This window comes from Ambystoma mexicanum, chromosome 10 (genome assembly GCF_040938575.1).
Source record: "Ambystoma mexicanum isolate Mex_15411 chromosome 10, UKY_AmexF1_1, whole genome shotgun sequence".
Lineage (NCBI taxonomy): Eukaryota > Metazoa > Chordata > Amphibia > Caudata > Ambystomatidae > Ambystoma > Ambystoma mexicanum.
In genome coordinates, this window is record NC_090932.1 from 541,805,840 (window position 1) to 541,825,455 (window position 19,616).

Consider the following 19,616-nt stretch of genomic DNA (forward strand, 5'->3'; position numbering starts at 1 on the left):
TCTATCTAGGAAATATCATTCATCTATTAAACTGGCGAAACAGCTGTTCTTCACCAATAGTATTGAAGCCGGTCTTAACCAGTCTAAGGAACTCTTTTCTGTTGTGAAATCTTTCGCCTCTATGGCACGCTTTCTCCCCACAGTTGTGCCGTCTCAGTCTCACTGTGAAGCATTAGATGATTTCACTCTAAAATCTCTACTATCCGTGATAACATTGCATCCCCCCATTCTGGGGCACGGACTATGGATGCTAGTCCTCCGACTATGCAGAGCTGAGACACCTTTCCGGTGTTTTCAGAGGCGACTGTTCTTACGCCTATTTCTCGCATCAAGTCAGCAGCACAATCTGACCCAGTGCCTCTTTCCATACTACAAGATCTTCTGCCTAGGAATATTTCTCTGGTGACCCAAGCTGTTAACTTTTCTTGTACTCAGGGTCTTATCCTGGGGGAACTTAAACAAGCCATTGTGGTCCCTTTACCTAAGAAGCCATCTTTGGATGCTTTGGTACTGTCTAATTTCCGCTCTATCTCATTGCTTCCCTTCTTTATGAAGCTGCTAGAAGCATTGATCTTTCCTCTTCTTTCTGGAGTCTTCTTTAGTGCTTGATCCCTTTCAGTCTGGTTTCCGGCCAGGCAGGGTACAGAGAGCATTCTGGTATCGGCCATGGACGACCTTGCCAGGCTGGTTGATAGTGGAGGAGTGGAAGCCCTGATTCTACTCGATCTGTCAGCGGCATTCAATACTGTCGATCACCCACTCCTCCTCTCCCGGCTGGCTGTGCTTGGCATATCGGGCCCCGTGCTGGCCTGGTTTACCTCCTTCTTGACTGACCGGGCCAGTCTTTATCTCTTTTTCCTTTTCTCTCTTCTTCTCACCCTCTGTTCTGTGGAGTTCCCCAGGGATCCGCCTTGTCTCTGATATTATTTAACATCTATATCTGCTCTCTGATTATTCTCATCCGCTACCATAGCTTCGGTGTTACTCATACGCTGACGAGACACAGATCTTGGTTCGTCTTGATCTTGACCGGGAGGGTGTGTCGTCCTGTTTGTGTGACAGCCTGGCAGCCGTGGCAGATTGGATGAGTGACAGTTGGCTTAAACTCAACAGGACAAGACGGAGGTCCTGGTGGTGGGTACTTTGGTTTCTTCAGACTCTTGGTCTTCCTCCTTCTGGCCTGTCTCACTGGGTGCTTTTCCTATTCCGGTCACTGTGGTGAAGAATTTGGGGGTCTATCTTTCCGCCTCACTATCTATGGCAGCACAGGTGAGTGTGGTATGTCAATCTGGCCATTTTCTGCTGCAAGTGTTGCACAAGGTCCTGCCTTTTCTACCTGCTCGCCTCCGCCCGCCGGTGGTAGCGGCATAGGTCTCGAGCAGGATTGATTACTGCAATGCTCTCTACTTGGCCCAGCCGATTGGTTTGATCGACTGCAGCTGTTACAGAATCTGGCTGTTTGGGTTGCTACTGCAACCCCGTGTGGGTCACATATTAGCACAGTGTTACGCCAGTTGCATTGGCTTCCGGTGCAAAAACGGATTGCTTTTAAATCCCTGTGCATTGTTCACCAGGATGGAGCCGAATTTCTTTGGTAAAAGTTCCAGCCCTATGTTCCTGGTCGGACTCTTTGCTCAGCCAGTGATCGTTTGATTCGGGGCCCAATGTTTCGCCTCCAGAGATTGGGTGGCAGGGCCTTCTCTGTGGCAGTCGTGAAACTGTGGAACAGCATTGCCCTCAACCTCAAATCTACTGATAACCATCTGGCCTTTCCCCGTCTTCTTAAGACAACTCTTTTCTGTTGAAGTTGTTTTCCTTTTGATTGTAGTTGTTTTGCTGGTCCTCGCGCCAAGGTGCCTTTGGGTGTACGTGCGTGCTACAAATTAAAGTTTCAGGAGCCCATCTTAAGCCCTGGAGATCTTGAGGAGGGTCAGTAGTGTCAGTGAGGCGGAAGAGCTCTGATTTGGAGCAGTTTGGTTCCCCAAAGTACGCGACGTCTTGCATAATAGGCGCCAAATTTTTCTGTGGGTCGCGGATGTACAGTAACGCGTCGTCGGCTGAGCGGTGCGGGGCTGAGTGAGCAGCCTGCACTGGAGCAGAGTGAGATGAAGGGGCCCTGTCGGGTGGTGACCGTGGTGAGCCCGCCGCTGGGGTGCCTCAGTCCTAGTGGCTCGGGACTGTGACGACGGGCCCTGGGGGCGCCAAGATTCACCTCCACAGATGAGGAGAGGTGAGAGCCGCTGAGGCGCAACAAGGGCGTTCGCTGGAGCGGTGGGAAGAGCTGGCCGCCCCAACCAGCAACAACATCTAGCTGCCCTTACAGTTCTGAGCGAGACAGCCCTGCGCGGCTGTCCACTACAAGTCCCAGGGCAGGAGGAGCAGCAGAAGAGGGAGAGGTTGCCACAGCCGCCATGCTTGATGGATCTGCCCGGCCCATATACACAGCGGCTCCACTGATCGAACGGGCTGCACAACCTGTGTTCAAGGCGTCTCCAGTAATAGAACGGGATCCACGGAGGTCCCCGGTGCCCTCCTGAAGCCAGCTCCTGGGGCTGGAAACCTGCGTTGCTGACACTGTAGAAACGCAGTAGCCCCCACACCTGGGGCTTTCATCACCTCAAAAATAACAGCAGTGCATCACTAAAGAAGTGCTGGGCCTGGACGGTTGGCCTGACAACTACGACTTGTCGGGTGGTCCCAGCGGCTACCCCGACATCTATCAATAACCAGCCGCAGGACCTGACACCTGCTTCACTGGTGCTGCTCAGGGGCGCCAACTCACACCCGAGGTCAGCACTAGCTTGTCAAAAACAGGAACGTCACCACTATATGGGTGCCGGGTGTCATCCTTTTGGCCTAGACGTGAGTGGGGTGCGCCACCCTCCGGTTGGCTCCGGGACCCACACTAACTGCTACTGCAGCAACTGCGCCCTGCGTGAGGGATGAACAGTGACCCGGCTGCCCACCTGTAACCGGCCCATGGACAGGAAACATTAGCTGCTGGCGCATCCTTTGGGTGCAGGTCTGCGCTGTCGGGGACCTCCACAGATGAACAAAACCTGGTCCTGAGGGGGTGCTGTCAGGCTTGGGAAGGATATGATCCAATGGTATAGCAGGCAATCGATTGTTCCCTCTCCCAGGGCAGTAAGCTGGCAGTCCCTCCCCTCTGAACCTCATCGCTGCAATACTTGCCTGCACGGAGTGCACCTCATGACAACACTGCTCGAAGAGGTTTGCACGCCTGCCAGCGACCTGGAGAACCAGTGATCGCAGCTACTAGTTGAGCCCGGTGAGTGGGCAAGGGGTGCAGCGACCCCTTGGCGGCTAGACGGGGCGGCGATGGGGAGAAGAGGCGCATGGCCAAGGGAAACAAGTGGAAATGCCGGTTGCCTTTCATCTAGAAGGAAGGCCTAAGTGGAGGGAGAGAGAAGATGCTGTCGCCTCGTGACAATACAGACAATGCTAGCCTGTCTCGCGAAGAGAAGGCCCCATCAAAGACCGCCAGCAGAGCGCCAGCTTCAGAACTTAGTTTGGTACCGACAGAGATGGTGTCCGGCTTCGCTTCCATCAATACGAAACTCGAAAGCATGGCCTACAAGGTTGATAGCATGCAGGAACTGATTGAGAACTAAAGTGGGCGAATATCTGAGGAAGATACCAGCGGTGAAGCAATACAAGCAATTCGCTTGCTCCAGAGGGAAGTCTCCACAATAAAGGAAAAAAAATGAAGATTTGGAGGCGAGGTAATGGAGGAATAATATCTGCGTTTTGGAGGTCCCGGAATCCATCCTGCAGCAGAACAGAGATTTTCATGGAGAAGTTTGTCAGAAAAGTGCTACAGATGCCCTTGCTGTCTACCCCGTTCCAGATTGAAAGGGCGCAAACGGTATTGCAGATGGTCCCCAGACCAGGCCAGAGTCTGGCCCCATAATTGCTCGCCAGGGACCATGACACTCCTACGTAGGGCCTGTGAGCTCGGAGACGTGACTTATGAGAACTCCCAAGTGTCGTCGTATCCTGTCTTCACCCTGACAGTGCAGAAAGCCTGTCTCTCCTTTCTGGCGGCTAAACGCACCCTACGGTAAAGTGGACTACAATACGCCACACTTTAAACATCTAAGCTACGCGTGCAGCACAGAGGTCAAGCACACTTCACGGATCCTGGTGCTGTGCACGAATTCCTGGTGACATTTCTGAAGGAGTGAGAGGAATATTGGGGTTTTAGCCAAGTGAACATGGGGTTGATCTTGCCCAGGGCTGCATAATATGGTGCATGTGAAAAGGAGAAACCCAGCAGCCTGTAATCAAGGCTCCCCCCCGCAAATCTACTGTTGTTGTTTCTATGTCTCTGTTGGTGGGTTAAAGATTAGCTGGTCCATGTAATGAATCAGTCCAGATGCTGAGTTAAGTTTGCAGTACAAGTTCCTCCCCCTGAAGTCTGGAGGCGGGCGAGCCTCTGAGTTGTGGAGTACAGCGTCCCCAGGCGAAAGCCCATGATGGTTGATAAGTTGGGAAAGTGGGTGGGGGGGGGTCAATTCACTGCTAGTTGGGGGTGGGCAGTGTGGGTGGGGGCATGAATACTGGTTACTAGGGGGATGCTCAAGAGGGTGGGGGCGCAGGGAGATTAGGGGCATGTTGGGGGTTGTTATCTCAAAACGGTTCACGTCTCAGGTACACAGTCTGCAGTGGAGGGCGAGAACAGGGCGGGTCCATCTGAAACAATGCAGGGACTATGGCTAGCTGTAAGGTCATAAGCTGGAATGTGCAGGGGCTTCACAACGCACGCAAGACCCTTAAGGTGATCCAGTACTGTGAGAGACACAGGGCTAATGTGGTCTTCTTACAAGAAACTCACCTGGTTGGGAGGAGTAACGAGGAAGTTGCGAGGTCCTGGGGGAGTGCAAATATTACACATCTTATTCCACGTACTCGGCAGGAGCCATGATACTTTTCCACAAATCAATTTGGTTTTGAGCTAAGGAAACTGTAATTGAGCCAGCAGGGTGGTTCGTGGTGGTTTCGAGGTGTTGGGGCTCCACATTGATGACCTTCATCAACATTTATGTTCCAAACGTGGACAATCCATCATTCTTTGAGTCTCTGCTAACCCAATGCCACAAATACTCACACACCAATATCACATGGGCGGAGGACTTCAATCTTGCTCTTGACCCAGAGAAAGACAGGTCAGAAGGAGGCACTCGCCGAAGGTCTAGAGCAGCGGAGACGGTGCTGAATTGTATGGCAGAGTTGGAGATGGGGGATGTGTGGCGGCTGCTATGGCCGGAGGGTAGGGAGTATACATTCCACTCAATGGTCCAGAACACCACTTTGCGTATTAACTATATCTTGGCAAGCCTGCCCCTTATACACAGGACGCTCGATTGTACCCTCCTCTTTTTTTAATTTTTTTTTTATTATTGAATTTAGTTGAATTTAATCAACTTTTTTCAATTTATAACAATTTATCAAAAGGTTTACATGTAAAACGCAATGAAATATAAAACATACAATCATAAAAGATAGCATTTTTTTTTCAATTTCACATATCCATGAAATCATCCTTGAATTATCATTGCATATAACAGTAAAAAATGGAAACTAAAAAGCAACACTAACCAAGTCAATTAAAAATGAAGAGCTTTTCTGAACACAAAGAGTTTGAAGACAAAAGAAAAAAAGTATGAAGGCAACAATTTCACATATTCACATATCAGAATTAGTGTTTGACATACATGTCGCAGACATTTTATACATGGGATAAGAATTGTTAGTTAAACATCACACCCAATTATGAGTCCCTACAGATCACACCATATAGCAAAACATCAATACTGATGCTAATAGTTACATTTGGATTTTGCAATTATCAATTGATGAAAGAGCAATGATTGAGTATAACAATCACAGATCCAAAGAGCAGTTATCATTAGGAATCAAATTATTTTAGTAAATTTAAGGCTCGCAAAAAGTTAATTGTGGCCAGCCTTATACTCATACAGTTGGTGGTGGAAATAGCAAGCCATCTATGCTCATGCTTCATCTGGCTAAAGTAAGGCAAATGTTTACTAAAGTGACTTTGTCTTAAGTGCATGAGTTCAGGACAATCTACAATGACATGCTCCAAGGTTTCAACAGTTGTTGCATTATTGCAAAAACGACACCCTGAAGATTCCAGCGGGATTTTTTTCTTACGGGCTTGAATTTCACGGGTAGGACATGAATTAAAACGCATGCGCAACAATGCATTCCTGACGGCAGGAGAAGGAGATTTACATAAGTAGAAGGCCATATCTCTGTAACGTTTTGCTGAAAAAACAGATGGATCAAAATCTTTATACTTCAAACACAGATCTCTAGTGTCAATCCAATCCATCATGTAGAGCTTTTTCTTGGCTCTATCCGGATCGGTAACAAGGGTTTCAATAGAAATGTCTGCATTTAATAATATGGTAAGGATGTTTTTAGACCATGTTTTCGAAAACAGATGAGAGGATGACATCAAGTAACTGGCAACTGTAGCTAAGGTTGAATTATCAAGAACAGATAATAAACATTTTCTGAACAAGCTGCATAAGCGCCAGTTATACATTGCCAAAAGTGAGGTCAAACCCACTTCATACCGAATGATCGGGCCTGGAATGCATTGTGGCAGATTTAGAATAGCACGCCAAGATTTTGCTTCCAAAGTATTCAAAAGCACCAAATCAATCGCACTGTATGTTTCTAAACCATATAAAATGGTAGGGATGACATTCTGTATCCAGAAGATCAAGGCAGGTTTAATGGAAAATTTCCCAAATGTATACATAATGAGTCGAGTCTGGCGAAATGCTGCGTGAATTTTAACTTCAATTTTCATTAACTGGGATTGAGTGGTCGATGATCCGTCAAATAGGATACCCAGATATGTGTAATTGGGAACCACCTCTAGACTTATGTGCTCTATTTTCCAAATAATTCGATGACTGCGCTTGCCTTTCGGAGTGTAGACAATGATTTGGGTTTTCTTGTCATTTACTACCAGCTCATTAACTCGAAAATATTGACATAGTGCTGTTGGGAGATTTTGCAGGCCAATAGAAGTTTTCGATATTAGTACTAAATCATCTGCGTACCATAGCGCTTTCACCTCGATGTTGTTCAATTTCGGGGCATCTGCACACACCTCCTCAAGTGACCCCTCCTCTCCAGAATGCTATCCGATCATTCACCTGTCCTCTGTTCCCTGGATGCAGGTGACAAGACAATCCCCCGCCCTTTCTGGAGGTTCAAGGAGGCAGCCCTCCTGGACATAGTATTCAAAAGCCAAGTGCTTAGCCTAGTCAAGCAATACTTCCAGGAGAACCTGGGTTCAGTCCCAACGATGAGCTCCACGTGGGAGGGATTCAAAGTGGTACTGCGAGGGGATGCTTCTCACTGGAGCTGGGAATGTTGAAGACAATACGAAGACAGCTATCAGAGACTGAGATGGAAATCAAGTGCTACGAGAGCAGGGCTAAGGTGGGGAGGACGCTGTAGGCAGGACCACCCTCAGGGGAGCACTAGATCGCTTCAACACCCTGGCAGATCGGGTGTTAGGCAGAATCCTGTGCAGTGCCCTTACGGACCACTACACACAATTAAGACCACAGGTGGCAATACAAGTTTTACCTTTGGTACAAGCCTGTACTACTAGGTCAGAGTAGTAGCAGTGGCGGAGCAGCCAGACTTATTTCAAGAGTATATGAGCAGTAGCAGAGATTACACAAAGGGACCCCAATTACTGTGACTCAAGCAAACACTGACTCAAGGTTTCAGGTAAAAAATATAAGTACATTTATTTTTAAAACATTTGTTATAAACACAACACTTCTATTAAACTCAAATAAAAACCACACGTTAAATATACTACAACTAACCAATTCACTTTGTACAGTAAGTGTCAAGGTAAGTACCCTGTGTTGAATGAACCGGTGTTATGAACAAAACATGTTACCGCAAATATGATTGTGATCACTTTTTGACAGTTCGGTCTACTAAATAAACGCATATCCGTGACATGAAATGCTACCGGGGCAAAAACACACTTAGCACCTGAGATACCCAGAGGGAGTTGGAGGCAAAAATCACAGCCAATATTTTGGTTAGGCAGGCAGAATCAAGAAACACTCAGAAAGGAGTTCAAAAGTCAAAGGGCCGGAGCCAAGGTCGAAAGACCACGGAGCCTGTTGCCGAAGATCTCACAGTCGGACAGTTCACGATTCAACGTAGCCAAAAGTACTTCGATATTGTCCACGTTCGGAAGCAAAAGTTATAAGGAGGAGGGAAGACAAGGGCAAGCCTTGGAACTGAAGAAAAGGGATTCACCCAGTTTCCGCAAGTAGAACACAGTACCTTGTTCCAATGGTGCAGCTGGTGCCCTGGCAGTTGTTCCTGTTGGTTTCCCGCAGACCCACGATTCCTGGAGCTTCGTTGTGAAGGAGGACGTCTGAAGGGGGTCTGCACCACACATGGATGAAGCCGGCAGCAGCGAGAACAATAAAAGGTGCGCTCCTTAAAAACAGGAGAGGCTCTTCAGGTGGCTATCCGGACCACTACAGCAGCGTGCAGCGATTTCGACCAAGGAAGAGGATCCTCTGGCTGTGGAAGATGAGCTGGTTATCCCCACCAAGCTCAAGGGAAGAAGACTCCGGACTGGATCTTCTCTGAGTCGTTGAAGAGAAGATAGCTCAGGACTGCAGCAGGGCTTCACCGGGACAGGGTAGTTACAGCAGCCGTCGTTCTCTCCGATTCTCTTCGGTTCCTTGTAGTTCCAGTGGCGACTCTCTGTTCTAACCCAAGAGACCTGCCTTTTATGTGAAAAACCCCCATTCACACAGCCTGGCTGCCAATCACCCAGCAGGTGGGTTGTCCAGCCCGGACAACTACCCTGGCCAATCATGACAAAGTGCGACTTGGGTTTCCTAGGATACCCTGTGCAGGGGGTGACTACACCCCTCCCTCACATTGAGCCCAGCTAGACACCCAGGCACCTTGAGGAGGGCTTCTGAGCAGAAGCCTGCCAAAATACTGAACAAAGAAGGCGAACCTAGTTTGCCGCGCAAATTAAAACACAAGAAGGACTTTAACAAAAAGAAATGGCGAATAAACCCAACCGGAGCCAAAAGAAAGACTATTTGGTCAAGCGGGTTTATGTTCGAGGCTAATATAATAGCCAAGAACAGTATCACGTTTATCTAATATAATCGTGGTAGAAAAGCTAGGGTAGATACCACTGCAACCAGCCAAGTCTAAATGTTAAAAGAGCAAAACAATGCTCTAGGAGGTACAGATAAAAAGGGATGCGAATTAACCCTTTCCAGTACTCCATGGAAGATGGGGTGTACTGGATCTGTGGTAGATTAAGTAAAGTTAATGGTAACTTTACCCTTTTCTGGGGGACGGTAGTCGCCTCAGAAATGGAGTCGAGGGAAGTCTCAAAGACAACTCTTTGTCCACGACACTGAAGGTGCTGTGTGACACACAAAAAGAAGAGGGCTACTGAAGTGGTGTACTTCAGAGTCCACAATCACAAAAACAGGTAGAAACACATAGCAAAACACAGGTAAGAGGGGGGAAAAAGCTCTCACTCTTACCAAGTGGAAAATAAACTCCAGAAGTCCAGCAAAGCTGCTGGGGGACTCACTAGATGCTGCTGGGGGACTCACTAGGCGAGGGAAATTAGCCATAGATGAGAATTCTCCCTAACACCGGGAGGTCAAATACCTCACCTGCCCGCAAATGGCTTGTCGATATGAGAAGAGGGCAGACCAGGCAGGCTGCTTGCAGCAATGAATAGGCGCGAAAGGGGACCCACAGGCATCAACACCATGAGAAATGATGGCGGCGAGGTGGTCGTTAAAAGCTGGTCGCTATCTTAAATGCGTTTCGCCAGTATAATAAGCGTCTATACGCATCCAGGGGGTTGATCCGCTCTTCTGAGCTGGTGCAATATGTGCATGAGATGTCTTTGCCTGTACTGCAATGCGAGGTGGCTGAAGCTCTGGCAAAGCTGATCACACACAACGATATTTTGCTAGCTATATGTGCCCTCCCCTCGGCTAAGGCACCTGGTACAGACGGAATCACAGCTGAGTTCTATAAGAAACTGGGCCCTGAGGTAGTTCAGCACTTGCTGTCTGGGAGGAGGTGATGGAGGTGGGTCAACTCCCTCCGAATATGTGGAAGACAGTGATCACCCTGATAGTTAAGCCTGAGAAGGACCCTATGGAGTTCTCGACATACCGCCCCATCTCCCTGCTCAATCTAGATAAAAAGGTTTTCGCCAAAGTGCTGGCGGACCGGCTGCTCCCGTATGTCTGTACCATAGTCCATGCAGACCAATCAGGCATTATTCTGGGGAGGTCAACCTCATTCAACCTGTGCAGGTTCTTTGCTATCCTTGCCCAGATAGGCCCTAAAATACATGCAATCGTGGCACTGCTCGATATGGAAAAGGCATACGACTCTGTTGAGTGGGACTACCTATTGGAGGTCCTGCGGCAGGTGGGCATCCAGGGGTATTTTCTATCGGCGGTGCACCTATTGTATGCTGGAGCAGACATGCAAATTGGTCCAGATGGCAAACGGTCCAGGACCTTTCCCCTAGGTCGTGGAACTAGACATGGCTGCCCGCCGTCACTGCTTTTATTCGTGTTGGCGATTGAACCAATGGCGGCCCAACTACATAAACTGCACTTGGCAAGGGGCCTGGCGATGGGAGGCACTAGGGAGTTGGTGTCACTGTATGCGGATGATGCCATATTGTATCTCAAAGATCCTGTGACTGATCTAGGACTGCTCTCGCAGGAGATAGCGTACTTCGGGCGGGCATCCGGTCTAAGAATAAACTGGACCAAGTCCATCTTATTCCCACTGAATAAGGGTACGACTAAACCAGTTGACACCGGGGGTTATAGATGGGAGCAAGAGTGTCATGTACCTAGGGGAGCGTGTGAGCCGTGATGCTAAGAAGCTGCTGGACAATAATCACGGTAAGTATCTGAATACTCTGAGTTCCAGGGTGAATAGGTGGTGAAGACTCCCACTCTCGCTGCTAGGGGGAATAGCGATTTCAAAAATGGTGATAGTCCCCAAACTCCCTTACCTTTTCCAGAATATCCCTGTGTGGCCCGGTATTGGGTACTTCGTCGAAGTGCGGGCCCAGCTGATTAGGCTGGCATGACTACCCCAGTGCGCCCGGAGTGTACGCTGGGATACCCTAGTCCTCCCTTTAGGTTCTGGGAGAGTGGGGCACCGGACGTGGAGTTGTACTTCATTGATGTAACACTGAACCTGCAGGCTTTATTCATATGATGTAGATGTGTCACAGGCTTCGGGAGTTCTGGGAGAGGGTGGTGGAAGCTCTCTCTGCTATGCTGTGGAGAGCGATACTATGTGAAATACTATGCTGCATGTTTGGTTGGTTGCCAGGGGCTCCTATGCACAACTGAAAATGTACTACAACATGTATGATAATGGCAAGAAGGTGCATTCTAATGAGGAATAGTGCAACCCCCCCGCCAACCCATCCGCTGGGGTACAGACTTGGCTCAGGGATATGGTCTGGCTAAACGATGCCGACAAAGAATATGGACTTCTGTACAGCCAGCAGACTAGGCCCAAGAATATTTGGGGCCCCTTTGTGGCTTATCTTATATCTAAGGGCTCGGACCTGGAAGCAGGTGTGCTAACAACAGCTTCAAAGGAAAAGGATAATAACCGGGCACAACTCCTGCATGAACCACTAGGTCAGAATGTGTTCCACAACTAATGTTATGTCCCCATCACTGCATGCTTACGGGGGGTGGGGGGCTAGTTTGTAGCTTGAAAACTACCTGTACTTGAAGTCCTTGTTGTACCTCAAGTTGATGTTGTAATGTTGAATGTCTTGAGACGTGAACCAACCAATAAAGCAAGGTTATAAAAAATATATTGAAAAAATGTCACATATATTTCTCAGTATACTGTTGTGGTGTATATTCTTTGCATAACAGCGTGGACTAACTGCAATAGTGTTTACGCCTACTTACCCTCCCTACAGTAAAACCGGTCTCCTCTACAACAGTACTTACTGTAGAGAGGTTTGCTTTCCTTTTTGGGTTTGATGCACTGACCCACCTAAGGATGAGGGGTTGAATATCCCTCAGCAGAGAGTTGTACAGAAACCACCTCAACAGTGTCGACCAGCACCAACTGGCTAGCCACCAAATGACTGAAGCGCTACCTATCCTGTGACCAGATGGATGTTAGTACAGCGCTGCTTTCCCTTGACTCAGGTGACCAGTTGGGTCTGTTCCACTGAAGGAGTTTATGATCCTTCAACCTCCAGGACTCACCCTGTGATGCGTGGCCCTGGAATCTGAGAGCACCATATCCACCGTGAGTCACGACATGGCAGCTGCTGCAGCTCAACACTTTATTTAATGTCTGAGCTGTTTAGTGGGAATATTTGTACTGTCAGCGTTGAGAACTCTGGTGGAATGCACTGCTGCACTTTTTTCCAAATGCAGCCTTGCATAGGGTCACTATTGTTCGTTCTTAGCTCTAAAGCCGCCGAGACAGCATTTCTTTGGATGTTCTTCATCAGGGTGTCCTTTTGATATCATCTGTGGTCTGCGGTCTGTTCCTTTGGGTTTGGGATCTTTTCTTTACTGACTTTGTCTGACTTTGTCCTACCGGTGGACAAATGCAACATTGGCTGCTGCCCCAAGAACTCTGCAGGCTCATCAACAGCAAAGCTCATATTTCCTTTATTCACATGCTCAGATGTCCCTGTTCTGCCCCTGAGGCACTAGTTCTGCTCCATCGTGTGTTGTGACCAGCTATCCCTTCATTTGGAGCTCCACCCCCACCTTTGTGACTTGGTTCCATCAGTCCGGCTCTGTTAAACTCCTGTACTGACCCATGTACATTAGAAACAGGTCTATCCAAGCTGGTGACATCAGAGCTGCCCATTCAGTTAGGCGGGGAGTCAAACCTGGTTTCTGGATCTCTTCAGTGGGCCACCTCATCTATATATGCATTTTCCATTGCTCACCTTTGTGGACACCCATTGACTTGCGTTGAGAGCCAATGTCTTGGATTGTGCCATAAACTAACATTGCGTTTGGGGTTTTCTAGATCTACATCGGCATGCAAGCCTGACCTATGACCCTGTTGGACTTTGTAGACTTCAGAATACTTTTTAGAGCATGCGGTTTTGTTTGTGTAATTTTCCATGCCTGGAAAAGTTATTTTTACTAATTTGTAAAATTGTAGATATTCGTTTGCACAACTCATTATAAAGAATATATTCTTCCAAATCTATTGAGTGGAACTTACCTTATTGATGTCTCGAAAGTGTTTACTATATCTTTTACTCATCTTTCACCTTCCATAAAGTTTGCACAGGCTGCTCAGCCATAGTACCTCTAGGCAGGTCAATACAACTCAGAAAAAACATCTCGATATAGCTAAGCCCTAGAAATCAAGCCTTGAAAAAAAATAACCAAAATAGTAATTAAAAAGAGCCCAAGGGTGAACCAGGAGTATAAAAGTTGCTAGGTATTTTTGTTTAGAATCCTCCACAAACCAGTGATAAAAAAAAGTTAAAGAACACAAAAGGTGGTGCACTAATTTACAAAATATTTTTCAATCCTAATTTCCCTCCTCACAGCTAGCATCATACCCTCACAGGATTTACTTTACCACTAAAAAAAAGAGCATTTGTGGCATTTAAAAAAAACAACATACAAATCGTGGGTCTTTGTTGAGACAGGCTTCCACAAACTCCTTGAAAGGTTTGCTGTGATGTCCTTCCAGCGTCGGAGGGTTGTTCTTGGGGATCAGGAACAGAACTCTCATCGGATGAAGATCAGAGTTTGGAGGCTCCCCTTTGGCTAACTCGATGGCAGTGATTCCCAGTGACCAGATATCTGCCTGACAAAGTAAAGAAATAAACAAGGTCAGTGGAATACTGCAATGTTGCTAACAATGGGCGGTTTAGTAGATGTTTTTTGCCTTCTGAATGTTACATTGATTATTCTTGGACCCACTAGCCTGGAGGTTCAGTCCCCAGGGAACGGCAGGAGAAAAATTGGCAAGCTATGCTTGAGACAGTTGTGCAGAGAAAACAAAAATGTAACAATTTACATGATTCTGCTACTAAATTATTTTTCATGTTAAGAGCATAGACTTTTGCTTTATTTTTTAAACCTAAAAGCACATATTGCATATTCTGAAGTGAAATCGCATTGCAAATTAGGTTAACGCAAAGTCTTTGTAATATTTTCAATTTGTGCTCTGCAACTAATGTGCTAACGGCCACAGAAACTTTCTGCAGCAAGTAAAGTCTCAAAGGTCACATAAGTACGTGTACACCTGTTTGAAGGTTTCATCAGTGTTGCTTCTGATAGCAAGTGAGCATCTCTTGCAATAGCAGCTTGGTTTTGATGACAGTCCACATTGTTTAGACACCTTTTTTGAAATTTAGTGTGTTAAATCACTTTCTATCAATGATAAAACAGAGTGGCTTTGATTACATATCAGTAAAATAATTTCCATCAGACAATTTTTGTTTTCAGTTGCCAATGCCAATTTGTTCGGTGCTAACATGCTCTTAGTCTAGTCTAGTCTGAATTCCAGTAGGAAAAAGTTTACAAACGGCAATTGCTGACTGCTGCGATTCCTAAACCATGCAGGGAATGACGCCAATTGTACTCTGTGTTGGGCGTGGCTAGGACGGCCATGTAAAGGGACGTGCTCCGGAGGAGCTCCTTCGGTCCTGTATTGATCCTGGGGAAAAAGTGCACGCACGGATGCCTGCCAGCACTGTGAATTAACATCCATGACAATGAAGGTGGGGGCCGCACTTGCTGAACCTTTGGTGCATGTGGGATGCATCGAAACAAAGTTATACCCATTTGTATAACTGCAGGCCCGACTCGTAAAATGGAAACTAAATGGCCGTGGGAACAAAGGGATCATCGAGGGTCATGGGCGTGCTGCAGCGATAACTGACGGAAGGATCAGACGGTACCTGCAATGGATTTCAGGATCCTGCTTTAAGCAGTAGACCCGAAGGGGCCGTGGTGTGGAGAAGCGGAGGAAAGAATGCAGACTGCCCGGGCCGTGCTTATGCTTTGAGAGCCGAGGGACAAGATCAAGACAGCAAGACGTCCGAAGAGGCATGCGCCCGGAGCTCGAATACGCATAGATGGTAACTGATGAGACCCGCCGAGCAAACTCATGGCCGACGCTGGGCCCGCAGTGAAGTCAGACCGAACTTGGGAGGTGCTCATGGAGGATACGTTGTAGCGGCGCACCAGGAAGAAGAACGAGTGAATGTTGCGCCTGGTACACAGTGCTTGCTAACGGGCAGGCAACAGTGTAACGGAGGACCCTGGAGCTAACGCGAAGGAGTGAGAGGCAGCGGCAGTACTTAAGGACGGCGCGGATCGGACTCTGGACACACGGAGAGATAGGAGAGATCCACAAGGGACAGCCGGCTGATCAAAGCAAATGTTCCACGCATTAAAAGACTGCACGCTGGGCGGCCTGTACAAGAGAGGCCGCTGGAGATGCGAGGTGTGCTGGTACACAGGGGACAAGGCATGTCCCAGGAGGCCGCCTCCTAGAAGCACTGGAGGTTGAGGTAGAACACGATACTGAGGGGCCCAATAGTGACAGAACACGCCGAGGAGAGTGACCCAGGCCCGAAGCTGGTGGGACTTCACCACTACTATTGAAACAGGCCAGTAAAAGAGGCCACTTTGGGTCATCCGCAGGTTCCCAGACATAACATAAGGCGGCCCCCCCCTGCATCCGAGAACGGGAGCAAAGCATTTTGGTCCGCACTGAGGGCTAGATGTCCTCGGGATCGACAAAGCGCTGAAAGAGGAGTGGAATGGGTCAGTGTGCGCACGTGAACACTGGCCACTGAAGAAGTAAGGCAGAGACCGGAGTCACGACACCAAGAGTGCGCAAGTACATGGGAGGACACAGCCCACTCTAAGGGTGAGGCGAGCGACCAAGACACACATGGGCATAGTCGCTACGGCCTTATACTGCCAAGAGTGGCCTGGTGCCACGCAGACATTTGTGTGCGGGGAGGTGCAGCTGGCTTACGCCCAGACAACACGGCAGGATGTCTACTAAAGTTGTTAGACCCAGGACCAAACAGCCCACGTTGGAGGCCTACACCAAGACACCCCAAGGTGCGGAGGGAGGCACAAGCAAGGAGACCCCCATGACAGAGGCGGAGGCACCGGGCACGATCCAGGAGGTGCTAGCAGCAATTGCAGACTTGAAAGTGGCCTGGGAGACTAAACTGGGCCTGGCAATGAACAAACTGAAAGTGGGCCTGGAACTCAAGATTGGTGCGGTCCAAGTGAAAGTGAACCTGCTGAGACAGGACATGCAGACGATTGTGGAGCGCACAGGGAACTTGGAGAAGGAGATGGCCCCGAATACTGCGGCGTGCGCCGCACATGGATCGGAGCTACATGCCCTTGTGCAGCGGGTGGGCAACCTGGAGGACAGAGCGGAAGAGGCAGGAGGGCGTGCCAGACGAAATAACATACAAATTGTTGGCTTGCCGGAAGGAATGGAGGGGCCCAACCCAACAGAATATGTGGAAACCATGCTCCTGCAGGAGATAACTTGCAGGGCGCTGACCCAGAGGTTCGCGGTTGAAAGGGCGCACAGGGCCTTGACAAGGAGACCGCCGCCAGGAACCCCCCCCCCCCACGCGACCGCTGATCGCAAAAATTCTGAATTATCGAGATCGGGAGAAGATACTCGAATTCTTCCGGAAGGGAGGAACGATCGAAAGGGGGTCAGCAAAAATCACGGCATATCCGGACTATACGCTGCATGTACAGCATAGCAGGATGAACTTTGGGTCGGTGAAAAGAAGATTAAAAGAAGCAGGCCATCGTTATATGTTGCTTTACCGAGCCAAGTTGAAAGTGTTCTACAAGAACAAATCCCTGTTCTTTGAGACGCCGAAGGATGTGATGGAATGGCTGGATATGCAAGGCCGCCCTCAGGAACCGGATATCCAGATGGGAGCTGCAGAAGATGAGTAGCACGCAGCTATGTCCTCCATGGGGACATGGCTAAGACATTGGGACTTGAATATAGAGTTAAATCAAGGTTGTGGGGATTGCGCTGCAATAAAGGCTGGTGGGATCCGCTGGGCGCAGCAACCCTAAATAGATAAGTGGGAGCACCTAGGAGGCATCCCTTGAACCCACTAGTAGTACACCTAGTTAGGTCACTGTTAGATCAGTGACGCCCCGCGGGGTCCTAGTCCTCGGACGCTAGATAGGACCAGACGCGGGTGGGCCTGAGATCCAGGGATGGAGCTGGGCATTTGTTGGGGTAGGGTAGGGTGGGGGGAGGGGTTGGGTTGTGTGCAATGGGGTGGAGTTGGAGTACATGGGGGGGGAATTGTTGAGGCAGGGAAGGGTAAGAGTCTGTAAACGGGCCATCACGGGAAGCATCGGAGGGAGGAGTGGATTGGGAGCACACCGAGTAGATGGCATCGGGTAATCTTAGAGTGGTGACCTGGAATGTGCGGGGCCTAAACAGTTATTTAAAACGCAAAAAAATGATGCTGTATCTTAAAAGGATGCGTATTGATATAGCCTTGCTACAAGAGACTCACCTCACGAAGGAGAAGCTGGAGGTGGTCCGGAGAAAATGGAGGGGTAGTGTCATGGGGGCCACGTATTCGACATATGCAAGAGGGGTGGTCACATGGGTGGCACCGCACGTGCTGTTTCAGGTGCTCAGTTCGACAATAGACCCAGAGGGCAGAATGGTGGTGGTGACGGGACTACTGGAGAACAGAGAGGTGCACATCATCAATTTGTACGCCCCTAACCATGATACGGCGGCTTATTTTAGGTCCCTATACAGTAAGATTAGCCCGCTGGTGGGTGGCGCGATAGTGTGGGGAGGGGACTTTAATTGTACCCTGAATCCTAGAATAGATAGGTCAAATGACAAATCGGGGAAGCCAGCGCCAGCGGCTAAAGCGCTGGGGACAATGTTGGAAGACCTAGGCCTAGTGGATGTGTGGAGGAAGCTGCATCCAATGGATAGACAATACTCGCACTACGCAGCACCACATGACTTGCACATGAGGCTAGACTATGTGTTTGCAGCTGCCGAGATAATGGGAGAAATGATGGGAGCGGAATATAAGGCTCAGGTATTATCCGATCACTCGCCTTTGGTCGTAGAGTGGCAATATCAACCCCCCAGAGCACGTATCCCGACATGGAGACTCAGAACTGAGGCGTTACAAGATGCAGGGTTTCGAGAGGACCTGAGGGAAGCCATCGAGGAATATTTTGAAACCAGTGTACGCTCTATGGGTACAGTATGTGAGGCATTTAAGGTGGTGGTGCGGGGGATAGCTATATCAAAATCTAAAGGGCTCCAAGGGGGCATTGAACGGGAACTTCAGGAATCAGAAAGAGAGCTGGAGGGTCTTATGCAAAATGAGGAGAATACCCGGGAGAACAGTGCCAAGATAAAAGACTTACAGTTAACCTGCAGTGGACTCTGGGATAGATTATGCAAATTAAATTACAAGAAATACACGGAGAGGCTACATGCAGGGGGGGATAAGCTGGGTAGGTTTCTGGCTTGGCTGTACAAGAGCGAGACCCCCCCGCTCAGTGATCAGAGAGATCAGGGATGCAGAAGGCCGAACCCATAACACCCAGGTGGGGGTAAATGAGGAGTTCCTCAAGTATTATAGACAATTATATGAGGACACAGGGGAGGATACGAATCAAGACATACTGGGAACAATAGAGGATATAGGGCTGCCCACCCTGGATGACCTAGAACGTGCGGATCTGGATGCCCCTGTGACCTCGGACAAACTGGTAGTGGTGATCCAACATCTGCCCACATGTAAAGCGCCCGGGTCAGATGGGTTGCCTAGCGAATTTTACAAGACATATAAGCAGGAGCTACTTCAGCTGTTGCTTGACATGTTTAATGAAGCCTACGAGCTAGGGGAACTGCCATCGTCCCTCCGCGAGGCAGTGATCATCCCACTTCTGAAACCAGGCAAGCCGGCCATGGAGTGCGGGTCCTATAGACCCTTGTCCATGCTCAATCAGGACAGTAAAATACTCACGGCAGTGCTAGCTAATAGGTTAAAGAGGGTGATTGGAAAGTTGATACACCCAGATCAGACGTGCTATGTCCCTGGTAGGAATATATTTAAATCTTAGGGCACCTGGCTAGGTCCCGATTTACCCAGGTGGGTATACGTTTCATAAACAAAATAATCAGGATGAGGAGATCCAAAACAGAGGCACAGAAGTGCTAAATGTGAATGTTTAATATGTACTCACACAGGAAATGGTAAGTAACTCCACAATTTACTTTACATTTCTTCCGATAAGCACGGGAGATAGTTGAAAAACACGAACAAGATTGGTTATGCAAAAGTGACACAAATAGGTGTAGGCCTCTGGAATATAGAGGTCAGCACTACATTTAGATACATGTTTCCTCATATATCGAGGGGGTATAAGAACCCGCTGTTACACGAAACAGAAAGTGCACACAACAATCATTGAATTTTG

At 48.5% G+C, this 19,616-nt stretch overlaps 1 protein-coding gene across 4 annotated transcripts in view; it reads right to left on the minus strand.

Moving 5' to 3' along the window:
- The window catches only part of STK25 (serine/threonine kinase 25), a 1,190,884-nt gene that overhangs the window by 507,657 nt on the left and 663,611 nt on the right, over positions 1-19,616 (minus strand). For all 4 annotated transcript variants that reach the window (XM_069618115.1, XM_069618117.1, XM_069618114.1 and 1 more), the window contains exon 6: positions 13,756-13,941. In XM_069618115.1, the coding sequence (XP_069474216.1) occupies positions 13,756-13,941 (186 nt within the window). The remainder of the gene's footprint in view (positions 1-13,755; positions 13,942-19,616) is intronic.